Consider the following 14,387-nt stretch of genomic DNA (forward strand, 5'->3'; position numbering starts at 1 on the left):
AAAAAAAAAAAAAAAAAAAAAAAAAAGAAGTTACAAGTCACTTTAATAAATATAATTTAATTACTTCTCATAAAAATTCTAATAGACAACTATTACTATTATTGCTATATCCCCATTTTATTTGTTAAAAAATGAGGGGTACGGATAAGTCATCTCTCAAGTTGTTCAATTCCTAAGTGTTACAGCTGATTCAGACCTTTCAGATATGCTTTTGTTAGATGACAGAGAATTTGACTGGGCTTTCTAAACTACTCAATAAGCTTTCATTTTCCCCTAGTCAGTTTGTTTTAACTCTCTGTATAACTGATTTTCCAAACCCTTGCCACTTTTTCTGAATCCTCTACAGGAACTCACCTCCGCTCAGTCAAGCTTCCAACATCATAAGTGAAAGCAAAGCCAAAAGGCAAGAATTCTCTCAAATTCCCTTTCTTCCACTTCCAAATTACCTGAAGCAGCACCTGTCCTTTCTTCCACTTTCTTCCATCCCTCTTCCCCTCCAGAGCTATCACCTTGCTGCAACAGCTGCAAAACCTCCTTTTCCACGGGCTTTGTCTTCTAAAACTAAAATTATAACCATGGTCCTGACCTTGACTTTCTCTTCCTTTTAAGCTGTATGTCTTTCCTTTGCTTCTCCACTAAATTTCCCCATAGTGTCACCACTTTGTTTTCAATCAACTCAAGTCTGGCTTCCCTCATCACTTTGCTGAAAAAATGCTTTTTACCTAGGCATTCGATCACCTAATATGCCTGCCAAATTCAATAACTTGTTTATATTTTCCAGCTTACTTGGCCATTTTACTACATTAACAGTTAGCTGCCACTGTTTCTAGAAATTTTCTCCTTCAGTGTCTCTCACCACACCACTCTCTTCTTATTTTTTCCTCTTGTAATTCTTTCTTTGCCTCTTTTTTTCTTGAACTTTGCCTGTGTTGTCTCTCAGTCTTCTAGCATAGACATCATCTACCTAGTCTCCTAAGTCAGGTGTCTTGGTATAAATTTTGACTATTTTTTGGTATCTCACTCTTGGGTTATTATAGCAGCCTCTTGATATAATGGTCTTCTTGCCAAGAGTTATTCCTTTCTGCATACTTCTGCAGGGAGATTTTCCTTTAAAAATCTGTTTTGAATTGCCACATTCCTGGCTTATTAGCTCACCCTTAAATTCCATATACATTAACTTGGCATCCAGGTCTATTCACAGTCATCCCTTAACCTACTTTTCCAGATTCAGCTCCTGGAACTTCCCTTCATGCACCTCTGCCCTAACATGAATCTCTCAGCATTTCCAAGCATGGCATACTCTAAACGACTCTGATTTTGCACGTGTCATCCCTGCAATGTGTAGTGCATTTCCTCCCATTTTTGTGCCTATAAGCTCTTGCTCATTTTTCAAGACCCAAATCAAATATCACTTCTTCATAAAAACTTCCAAACTTTCCCTAAGCAAAGCCATCCTTAGAACTTTTGACACACTTTATTGGCATCACAAGGAATATACCTGCTAATCTTAAGCTGCAGAAATTTGTGTACATGTGAGTATTAAATACCTGCCCATTCTTTCCTGCATTGAGCTGTGAGTGCTTTGAAGGCTTTGTAAACCCAGGCTTAGTCCAGAGTCTGAAGCCAGGAAGTACGCCTTAAAGGCGTACTTGCAATTACAAAGCCACACTGAAAATTTCCTTCTTCTGTAGTATATATGTTTGTATACACACACACATACATATATATATATATTTATATATAGAGAGAACATATATATATTATAGACATATAGATATATATTTTATAATATAATTATACTATAATGTACTATAGTATAGTTTATATGTATATGTATATATATTAGATTTGATCAAACCTAAGTACTGCTAGATAAATTACCTTTATGACAGGGACTAAACTGAAAGGCTGAGAAGGGAGAAATGTAATCTGAACTTTGGTCAGACTGCTAATACTGGCATACATTCATATTCCCTTATAAATACAGGACAATAGGGTTCACCTGTCACCATAGGCAGGAAGCTAAGAACTAGAGAGAACATTTCTAATGGAACAGTTGTTTACCTCAAAAATGATACCAAGTACATTGCAGGATTTCATCTGTACAATATTGTTCTTAAATCTTCTTGTCAATTACCCTATAGAATTAGAATCATCCCAGGAAAGGGAAGTCTTATAATCCTCATCCAGTGGCATTTAGAATGAGACACCTATCTTGTACTAGTTGGTATGAATTTAAAACAGCTAAGCTATTTAGATCTCTCATATGAATATCAAATTTAATATGACCAAGATTGAATGGTTTGTTTTCCCCAAGAATTATGGTCCTCATTCATTTGCCCCTGTTTTGGTAAATAGCACCAACATCTGCTGAGTTTTGAATTAGAAACCTGAATGTCATTCTAGAACAGGGTTTCTCAACCTTGACACCATTGACATTTGGGGCTGGATAATTCTTTGTTCTGTATATGTGTATGTGTGTGAGGCCGGGAGTGGGGCAGGCTATCCTGTGCATTGCAGAATGTTTAGTGGCATCTCTGGCCTCTACCCACCAGGTGTCAGTAGCACCCCCATCCCTAGTTGTAACAATCAAAAAATGTCTGCAGACGTTGCCAAATAGCCCTGTGAGAGAGGGAGGGCAAACACTCCAAATGGCAACCATTACAATAGAACCCAGCCTGTCCTTCAACCACAACTTTGTCCCCAACAACTTCCAAGCTATTAGCAAGTCTTTGCAATTCTACTTCCAACCATATCTCACCATCTCAGTGCTATCTCTTTGATGCCTATACCACTTATCATCCAGTTGATGACACTTCCAAGAGTGAAAAGGGGTGTTATTAATAATTAAGTTGAGGGACTTCCCTGGTGGTCCAGTGGTTAAGACTCCATGCTCCCAATGCAGGGGGCATGGGTTTGATCCCTGGTTAGGGAACTAATATCCCACATGTGGCAGGGCATGGCCTAAAAATAATAATAATAAAAGTTGAGAAAGCAGGCATAAATGAGACTTCCATGGCAGCTCAGGATGTACCATCACCCTCAGTATCATTCTGGCCTAAGCCTCCACATTTGAAACCCGGGTTAAATGCACGAGCCCCTCAGTGATTTTATAGCTTTCACTCTTATCTCCTCACAGACACCAGTGTCTTTCAAACTCTCTAGTGATAGCTCACCATTATGCTTAGAATAAAATACAAACTTCTAACTCTAGCTTGGCCCTCCTTCCTCTCTGATCTCACCTCATGGTATTTTCCCCAGTCCTCACTATACTTTATGTCACTGATCTTCCCAGAATGCACCAAGCTCTTTCCTGCCTCAGGGTCTTTGTGTTTGTCAGCCTTTGCCTAAAATCCTCTTGTCTACCTTTGCACATGGCTGACTCCTTTTGCTTATCAGGTCTCAGCTTTATTTTTTTTACCTGTCCTTAGAAAGGGATTCCCTCGGGTCCACCCCCACACACCAACACTAGATAATTCTATCACAGCTCCCTATTGGTTTCCTTCTGAGCACTTATCTCACTTTATACTTAATGATTCTCACGTTGTTACTAAGGTATGGCCTACATACAGTAAAGCACAGAAAGAGCACTAATCTTAAGTGTATAACTTGATAAATTTGGACATATGTAAACATACCTGTAGTTACCAACTGGATCAAGACAGGGAACATTTCTATCATTCCAGAATGTTCTCTCATGCCCTTGTTCTTGTGCTTTGTTACAATGCAGATGCAATTGATTATGACAAGTTTTATGCGACAGTACAGGAACTCTTTGGTCCAGAAGTGAAGAATCAAGATGTGAAATGCTTTTACAGGAAACTCTGCAACAACCCTGATGCGTCTATAGACTGGTGTGAGGTAGTCATTTTTCATGTTTGTAATATGAAATCCAGGTATTATTTTTCTTTGTTCAGCAAAAATAATTAAAGTGTTGCTCCCACAGGGGTTAAACCCACAGTGTGTGTGTGGCACATTTAAATGCCCATACCCATAAAGGCATGGCACTGCCCATAATTAAAAGAGAGTAAGGCAGACAGATGTTTGACCTTCATTACATTCTAAATGAGGTATTCTTTTTCAGTAGTGTCAGTTTATACAAATTTCAGTGTATCCATATTTTTAAGGGAAGAAAAAGGCTGAGGTTGACCAACTAATGTTTCCTGAGTCATTTTCTGATTGGTACAGTATTGACTCCTTAGATATCACTCTGGTGTTGTTGGAAGAACATATAGAAGGCTGTTTGGTTGCAAAGTAATCTATGAACTATGGAAAAGGAGGAGGGAAAACCTCCAGTCCTCATTTAAACTCACAGAAAACTACATTCTACAGATTTGTTTCTAAATCTAAAAGGATTTGAGGTAACTTACAATTGAAAATATTGCACACTGCATACAGAGTCATCAAAATGATTTTTAAATTATCTGGCTCTCTCTGAAAAATCAGTAGATATAGTAGGCAAAAGAAAAAGCAAGGATTTAATGGATTTGACTCTCACATTTAAGGAGCTGGTAAATATGTATAAATAGAACTTTGAATCCAAGATATAGAAAAGATACATCTCAACTATATACAGGGCCATCACAAAACTGACCATGGGGAAAGCTAAAAATAACATTTCAATAAATTCCAATATAATAAAATTATAAACCAATAATAAATGATAGCTCAAATCCCCAAAACCAAGCAAACAAACAAATTCATCAATTAATTTTGGGAAGAAAATTGCAAGCAAAAAATATTTCTATTAAGCCTTTAAAAAACATGTAATTCCCACATAGAAACTGAAAAAGACCCTGCAGGACCTTCCCGGTGACAGAATCCTCTGTGTCCCTGCTAATTGTTGATTGGGAAAAGCAGCTGTAGAAATACACCATGACCTCCTAGGCCCTCCATGTAGACCAAAGAATTGGCCTTAGCAGTTAATGTTTGGGGAAGCATAGAATGCAGAAACAAAGATAAGAGATTCAGGCAGGAAAGTAGCCATAACTCAAGCAGTATGGCTGTAACTTAAACAGTTAAACATAATAACTCAGTCACAAAGACTCCCACTTCTGTTTCAAAGGTAAAGATAAGTCTGAAGCACATTCCTAAGTTGTTCTGAAGATACTAAAACCCCCACCAGGTTAACTGTAAGTTAACCAGAAGTTACCTGCATGTAGCCCCCAGACTGGTTAGAACCAGAAAACTGAAAATTGAGATTCTAAGACATCAGCTAATCAGGGAATTGAGCACAAGCTGATTACACACCCTGATTCTCTGCATCTGACTTATTTCACTTAGCATAATATCCTCAAGGTCCAGCCATGTAGTTGTAAACAGGAGGATTTCCTTTTCTCTAAATTTAGCAACTTCAAGAAAGCATTTGACAAAATTCAACATCCATTCATGATAGAAATTCTTACCAAAGTGGGTATAGAGGAAACATATCTCAACATAAGAAAAGCCATTTATGATAAACCCACAGCCCATATAATACTCAATGGTGGAAAGCTGAAAGCCTTCCCACTAAAATCTGGAACAAGACAAGAAAGCCCACTCTCACCACTTCCATTCAACGTAGTATTGGAAGTCCTTGCCACAGCAATCAGACAAGAAAAAGAAATGAAATATATCCAAATTGGAAGAGAGGAGGTAAAAATTGTTACTATATGCAGATGACATGATACTATATAAAGAAAATCCTAAGGACTCCACACAAAAACTACTAGATCTAATAAATGAATTCAGCAAAGTAGCAGGATACAAGATTAACATTCAGAAATTGGTTGCATCTCTTTACACTAACAATGAAAGATCAGAAAAGGAATGTAAAAAAATAATACCTTTTAAAATTGCACCAAAAAATAAATAAATAAATAAAATACCTAGGAATAAACCTGATCAAGGAGGTGAAAGACTTGGTGAAAGTCTTTCAGGTGAAAGACACTGAGAACTATAAAACATTAATAAAGGAAATTAAAGATGATTCAAAGAAGTGGAAAGATATCCCATGCTCTTGGATTGGAAGAATTAATATTGTTAAAATGGCAATACTACCCAAAGCAATCTACAGATTTAATGCAATCCCTATCAAATTGCCATGACATTTTTCACAGAACTAGAGCAAATAATACTAAACCTTATATGGAACCACAAAGGACCCAGAATTGCCAAAGCAGTCCTGGGCGGGGGGGGGAAATGTGGGAGGCATAACTCTCCCAGACTTCAGACAATACTACAAAGTTACAGTAATCAAAACAGTGTGGTATTGGCACAAAAACAGATATACAGATCAATGGAACAGAATGGAGAGCCCAGAAATAAACCCACACACCCATGGTCAGTTAATCTTTGAAAAAGGAGGCAGGAATGTACAATATGAAAAAGACAGTCTCTTCAGCAAGTGGTGCTTGAAAGTTGGACACCTGCATATAAATCAACAAAGTTAGAACACACTCTCATACCATGCACAAAAATAAACTATGGCTTAAAGACTTAAACATAAGACATGAAACCATAAAACTCCTAGAAGAGAGGATAGGCAATATATTCTCTGACATAAATCATACCAACAATTTCTTAGGTCAATCTCCCAAGGAAATATAAATAAAAACAAAAGTAAACAAATGGGACATAATCACACTTACAAGCTTTTGCAGAGTGAAGGAAACCATAAAAAAAAGAAAAGAAAAGAAAAGACAACCTATGGAATGGGAGAAAATATTTGCAAAAGATGCAACAAACAAGGGCTTAATCTCCAAAATATACAAACAGTTCATGCAACTCAACAACAACAAATAGATATTTCTCCAAAGAAGACATACAGGTGGCCAGTAGGCACACGAAAAGATGCTCAACATCATTAGTTATTAGAGAAATGCAAATCAAAACTACGAGATGCCACCTCACACTGGTCAGAATGGCCATCATTTAAAAAATCTATAAATAACAAATGTCGGAGAGGGTGTGGAGAAAAGGGAACCCTCCTACAATGTCGGTAGGAATGTAAGTTAGTGTAGCCACTGTGGAAAACATTATGGAGGTTTCTCAAAAAACTAAAAATAGAACCACCATATGATCCAGAAATCCCACTCCTGGGCATATACCCAGACAAAATTATACCCACCCCTGTGTTCATAGCAACACTATTCACAATAGACAAGACATGGAAACAACCTAAATGCCCATCAGCAGATGAACAGATAAAGAAGATGTGGTGTATACGTATACAATGGAATACTACTCAACCATAAAAAAGAATGAAATAATGTCATTTGCAGCAACATGAACGCAAGTAGAGATTATCATACTAAGTGACATAAGTCAGAAAGGGAAAGACAAATACCATATAATATCACTTATATGTGGAATCTAAAATATGGCACAAATGAACCTATCTACAAAACAGAAACAGACTCACAGACATAGAGAACAGACTTGTGGTTGCCAAGGGGGAGGGGGGAGGGGAGGGAAGGACTGGGAGTTTGGGGTTAGTAGATGCAAACTATTACATTTAGAATAGATGGACAACGAGGTCTTACTATATAGCATAGGGAACTACATTCAATCTTCTTGGACAAAACATAATGGAAAAGAATATTAAAAAAATGTATATATGTGTAAAACTGAGTCACTTTGCTGTACAGCAGAAATTAGCACAACATTGTAAATCAACTATACTTCAATTTAAAAAATAGAGAATAAAAAGAAGAAACATTTATTATCTCACAAGTGCCATAGATCAGGAGTCTGGGCACAGCCTAACTGGGTCTTCTTCTCAGGGTCTCACAAGGCTACAATCAAGGTATTCTCATTTAGAGGCTTGACTAGAGGAAAATCTGTTTCCAAGCTAATTCAGAGAGTTGGCAGAATTCAGTTACTTGTTTTTGTATGACTGAAGGACTCATCGCTTTATTGACTGGAAGCTGGAGACTGGACTCATGTCCTAGAGGCTGTCTGCAGTTCTCTGCCACGTAGCCCTCTACATAGACAGTTCACAACTTTGCTTCCTCAAGGCTGGCAGGAGAATCTCTATCTCCATAGTCCATGAAGACAGAGTTTTAAATAATATAATTATGAAAGAAACAGCCTATTTCATTTGCTTTATTCTTTTGGTTAAAAGCAAGTCACAGGTTCTATGCATACTCAAGGGTTGGAGATGATACAAATGTGTGACTCATTGTATGTGTGTGGTGAGGAGTCACATTAGGATGTGTTCACCAGAGAGACTTACTAGGAATATATTTAATCAAGGATCATATTTAATAGTGAAATACTAGAAAAAGTCCCATTAAAGTCAAGAACAAGAAAAGGATGTCTATTATCACCACTAATCTTCAACATTTTATTGGAGGTTGTAAGTAAAGAAAAAAAGTGATATGTAATAATCTATGAAAAAATACAAAATTGCCATTATTTGTGTATGATGTCTACCAGGCATATACAAGAGAATCACATTGCTAGCTATTAGAAGTAAGATGAAAGTTCAAGAGAATTCAATGAAGATAAACATGCAAGAATCAATAACTTTCATAAACGTCAGCAATAACCCTTACAACACACACATAAAGCTAACAGGAAAAAAAGATTCCATTTGCAAGAGAAACAAATAGCAGAAAAAATTATGGGATAAATCTATTAAGGAATGTATAAGGTTATGACATTTTACTGAAGGAATGAGAGAAAATCTGGAAAATAATTGGGAGACTCAATTTGTAAAGAAAAAAATGGCCCACAAATTAACTTATAGATTTAATAGAATTCCTCAGGGATTGGCCAAAATATCAGAGTAGGAAGGTCCTGAGCTTACCTCATTCGATGTGCACACCAAAATTACAACTATTTAAAGAGCAGCTACTGATGTCTTTTGCTGAAGACTATCAGAAAAAAATCTTCTACAACTAAAGATATAAAGAAGAAGAAACAACAAGATGGATAGGAGGAGTGGAGTCATGGGATAGTCAAGACCCATACCCCTGGGCAGGTGACCCAGAATAATCATAATTGCAGAGGTTCTCCCCAAGGAGCAAGGGGTCCAAACCCCACAGTGAACACCCCACCCAGGGGTCCTTCACCAGGAAGGTGAGCCCCCAGAATATTTGCCTTTGAAGGCCAGTGGGGCTTACTTTCAGGAGAGCCAGAGGACTGTGGGAAATAAAAACTCCACTTATAAAGGGTACACATAAAATCTCACACACTATGGGACCCTGGACAGAAGCAGTAATGTGAAAACAGCATGGGTCATAACCACTTGCTGATTTTGGAGAGCCTCCCAGAGAGGCAGGATGCAGCTGGGACTCACTGAGGGGACATACACATGGGCAGCAGAGAGTTTTGGGAGCTCATACCATAATGAAGACACTAGTGCTAACAAGTGCCATTTTGGAATCCTTCCTCTAGCTTATTAGCAGGACCGGTCCTGTCCACCAGTCAGTTGGCACCAGTCCTGGGATGCCCCAGGCCAAGCAGCTAGCTGGGAAGGGACCCAGCCCCACCCACCAGCAGGTCAGCTGCCATAAGACCCCCTGAGATGTCAGCTGCCCCAGGACTCAGTCCCTCCCACCAGAGGGCCCAAGACATGGTCTCACCCACCAGTTGGATAGCACTCGCCCCAGGACCCCTGGGACCCCACAGCCAGCCATTGGACCCAGCCTCACACACCAGTGGGTGAACACAAACTCTGGGAGCCCCAGGCCTCCCAGCCAGAGACCCCAGGACCCAGCTCTCTCAACCAGTGGGTCAGCACTAGACCCAGGGCCCAATCTCACCCACCAGTGTGGGCAGACACCAAGCCTGGGACCCCCTGGGCCACAACCCAACCCACAAATAGGTGAATACCAACCCCAGGACCACTAAGTCCTTACAGCCAGCCAGACAGGACCCAGCCACCCACCAGCAGCTGGCAGCCTCTATGCAAGTCAGGGCCTGGCAACCAACTGCACTGGGAGCCAGCCACAGTAGACAGCCTGTCACAACAGAATGACCCACACCACCCACAGAGAGGGTAGCCCTGGGGCATATACTCTGGTGACCAGAGAGGAATGTGCTATTGGTCCTCATAGGATATTTCCTACGTAAGTCCACTTCTCCAAAACTGGGAAATATAACCAACCTACAAAATACATAGAAATAAAAACAGAGCAAAATGAGGCAACAGAGGAATATGTTCCAGACAAAGGAACAAGATAAAATCTGAGAAGAACTCAGTGAAGTGGAAATAATATACCCAATAAAAATTCAAGGTAGGACTTCCCTGGTGGCGCAGTGGTTGAGAGTCCGCCTGCCGATGCAGGGGACAAGGGTTCGTGCCCTGGTCCGGGAAGATCCCACATGCCATGGAGAGGCTGGGCCCGTGAGCCATGGCCACTGAGCCTGCGTGTCTGGAGCCTGTGCTCCTCAACGGGAGAGGCCACAACAGTGAGAAGCCCGTGTACTGCAAAAAAAAAAAAAAGAAAAAAAATTCAAGGTAATGATCACAATGATAATCAAAGAACTTGGGAGAACATTGGATGAACAGAGTGAGAAGTTTAACAAAGAGAAAATACAAAGGACAAAATAGAGATGAAAAACACAACAGTTGGAATTAAAAATACACTACATCTACAATACATCTACAGTAGAGTAGATGATACAGAGGAATGTTGAGTAAACTGAAAGAGTAGTAGAAATCATTCAAGCTGAAAGGAGAAAAGAATTTAAAAAAATGATAACAGTTTAAGAGACTTCTGAGAGATCAAGTATACTAACATTTGCATTATTGGGGTACCAAAAGGAGAAGAGAGAAACGGGCAGAAAACATATGTGAAGACATAATAGCTGAAAATGTTCCTAACCTGGGGAAGGAAACAGACATCCAGGTCAGGGAAGCATAGAGAGTTCCAAACAGGATCAACCCAAAGAGGACCACACCAAGACACACTGTAATTAAAATGGCAAAAATTAAAGATTAAGAGAGAATATTAAAAGCAGCAAAGGAAAAGCAACAAGTTACCCACAAGGCCACTCCCAGGAGGCTATCAGCTGACTTTTCAGCAGAAGCTCTACAGGACAGAAGGGAATGACACAATATATTTAAAGTGATGAAGGGAAAAACCTACAAACAGAATATTCTACCTGGCAAGGCTATTATTCATCTTTGAAGGTGAGAAAAAAAAAAGCAATAGCTAAAAAATTTCAGCACCACAAAACCAGCTTTACAAGGAATATTAAAGGGACTCTTCTAAGTAGAAAGAAAAGGGCACAACTAGGAATATGAAAATTACAAAAGGAAAAAATCTCATTGGAAAAGGCAAATATGCAGCAAAAGTACTAGATCAACCACTTATAAAGGTAACAGAAAGGTTAAAAGACAAAAATAGTAAAATCATCTCTATACACAATAAGTAATTAGGTGATACTCAAAACAAAAGTATGTAAGATAGGATGCCAAAAGCAGTAAACTTGGGAGGGGGAGTAAAAATGCAAGGTTGTTAAAATGTGTTCAAACTTAAGAGATCAATAACTTAAAATAATAACATATCTGTCTAGCTATCTGGATATAGATATAGATTGCTACATATAAACCTCATGTGGTTTGGCTAACCACAAACCAAAAATCTATAATAGATACATGCACAAAAAAGATAAAGTAATTCAAAGATAACGTTAAAGAAGTCATCAGATCACAAGAGATCAAAAAAAAAAAAAAAAAAGAACGGAACCAAAACCCTTACAAAACAACCCCCAAACAATGAACAAAATGGCAATAAGTACATATCTATCAATAATTACTTTAAATATAAGTATTTATATTTATAAAGTATAAAATGTAAAAAAATAAGTATATTATATTTATTTATAAATATAAATATTCTGATCAAAAGATATAGAATTGATACAAAAACAAGACCAAAATATATTCTGCTTACAAGGGACTCACTTCAGATCTAAAGATACACACAGACTGGAAGTGAGGGGATGGAAAAAGATATTCCATGCAAATGAAATGAAAGAAAGCCAGTACAGCAATACTTAGACAAAACAGACTTTAAAACAAAACTGTAACAAGAGACAAAGAAGGTCATTACATAATGATCAAGGGATAAATACAAGAAGTTATAGCAGTTGTAAATATATACATACCCAACATAGGAGCACCTAAATACATAAAGCAAAGATTAACAGACATAAAGGGAGAAATTGACAGTAACACAATAATAGTAGGAGGCTTTTAACACCCCACTTACAATAATGGAGGGATCATCCAGACAGAAAGTCAGTAAGGAAACATTGGTCTTAAATGACACATTAGACCAGATAAACTTAATAGGTCTATATATAACATTCCATACAAAGGCAGCAGAATACACATTATTTTAAAATTTTTGCAACTTTTTATTTTATTTTATTTTTTAAATTGAAGTATAGTTGATTTACAATGTTTCAGGTGTACAGCAAAGTGATTCACACACACACACACACACACACACACACATATATATATATATATGTATATATATTCTTTCAAATTCTTTTCCATTATAGGTTATTACAAGATATTGAATATAGTTCCCTGTGCTATAGGGTAGGTCCTCATTGCTTATCTATTTCACACATTCTTCTCAAGTGTACACGGAACATTCTCCAGGACAGAGAAGGACAAATACTGTACAATTTCACTTATATGTGGAATTTAAAAACTCAACAAATGAACAAATATAGCTAAATAGAAACAGAATCATAGATACAGAGAAAAAACATGTGGTTTCCAGAGGGGAGGGCTGTGGGGGCAGGTGAGAAATAGGTGAGGGAGATGAAGAGATACAAACTTCCAGTTATGAAATAAGTGAACCACAGGTATGAATTATACAGTGTGGGGAATATAGTCATAACTATATAATATCTTTTTATGGTGGCAGATGATAAATAGATTATCACGGTTATTGTTTTGACGTGTGTAGAAACACTGAATTTCTATGTTATGTACCAGAAACTAACATAGCGTTGTAGGTCATTTATACTTTAAAAACAAACAAACAGAACTCATAGAAGAAGATATCAGATTTGTGTTTACTGAGGTGCGGGGTGGGAGTAGGGAGAATTGGCTGAAAGTGGTCAAAAGATACAAACTTCCAGTTATACGATGAAGAAGTATTAGGGATGTAATGTACAACACGATAAATATAGTTAACACTGCTGTAGGTTACATATGAAAGTTGCTAAGAGAGTAAACCCTAAGAGTTCTCATCACAAGGAAAAATATTTTTTCTACTTTAATTTGATATCCATGAGATGATGGATGCTCACTAAACGTATTTAGGTCATAATTCCATGATGCATGTAAGTCAAATCATTATGCTGTACACCTTAAACTTATACAGTGCTGTATATCAATTATATCTCTAAAACTGGAAGAAAAAAAATAATAGAATTGCAATAAAACTGATTTTTGGAATTAATACAGCTAAACTAATACATAGCCCAGCACACCAGTAATTGAATTTCAATACAACCTTGTATTTTTGATAATTCTTATAAATATTTTAGGTTGCTTATGTTAATTGAAAAACTCTAACAAACTTCTGGTGAGCAATAACAAAGCCTTGGACACCTGTAGACGAGCATGAAGATTCTACTATGGAGTATCTTTTTGAAGCATGTTCTTTTTTGCAAGAAATGAAAAGTAAAAGTATGTCCTTTACTTAGATCTGTACTTGATTATGACATTGAAAGAGAAAATATGAAAGCAAAATATATATGAAAACATCTAAATTAGGTCATGATAGACATGAAAAGGGGTTACTGGGGTACGTTTCATGTGTCAAAGAGAATGAATTCTGATTGCTGAGCTTATGAGGGATTTTTTTTCTTTCTCTCTTCTTTCTTTCGCCTTTCCTTTTTTCCTCCCTCCCTCCCTCCCTCCCTTCCTTCCTTCCTTCCGTGGTTTGTGTGCTTGAATTTCTAATGCAATAGTTTCAGACCACTAAGAATGCAAAAATGAGTGTATAACAAATAATTCATGTCAATATCAATAATTTATGCCTTTCAGGAAGTTACATAAATCTGTTTATATTATATTACACACTTAGATTCAGGAAATCAATGCTCTAAAAATGTCCCATAATGACAACAAATGAGACACAGTATAGTTCATTTTTACATGGAATTCTACATCAGCTGAGAATTTGGCTTCTGTGTATTTTGTACGGATATCTGTTTTGAGGAAAGATAATTATGTTACAAATTTTTGTTGTTGTTGTAAATAAATAAAGCACTTTCTTGTCCTTGCAAAAAAACAAAACAAAGAACCCCCAAAAAACAAAAACAACAACAAAAAAAACTAAATTCAGACTTTTCATTGTGTAGATGAGGAAATTGAACCTCAGTCTCTCCCTCACCCATTCCTTCTTTTTCTCCTTCTCTTTCCC

General features: G+C 37.5%; 1 protein-coding gene across 1 annotated transcript in view; it reads left to right on the forward strand.

The window, feature by feature from the left end:
* WDR64 (WD repeat domain 64) overlaps positions 1–14,387 on the forward strand; it is a 155,248-nt gene that overhangs the window by 2,632 nt on the left and 138,229 nt on the right. Inside the window, exon 2 of the mRNA XM_007462623.1 lies at positions 3,731–3,861. Coding sequence (XP_007462685.1) covers positions 3,731–3,861 — 131 coding nt within the window. The remainder of the gene's footprint in view (positions 1–3,730; positions 3,862–14,387) is intronic.

The sequence above is a fragment of the Lipotes vexillifer genome, unplaced genomic scaffold, assembly GCF_000442215.2.
Source record: "Lipotes vexillifer unplaced genomic scaffold, Lipotes_vexillifer_v1.1 scaffold104, whole genome shotgun sequence".
Classification (NCBI taxonomy): Eukaryota; Metazoa; Chordata; class Mammalia; order Artiodactyla; family Lipotidae; genus Lipotes; species Lipotes vexillifer.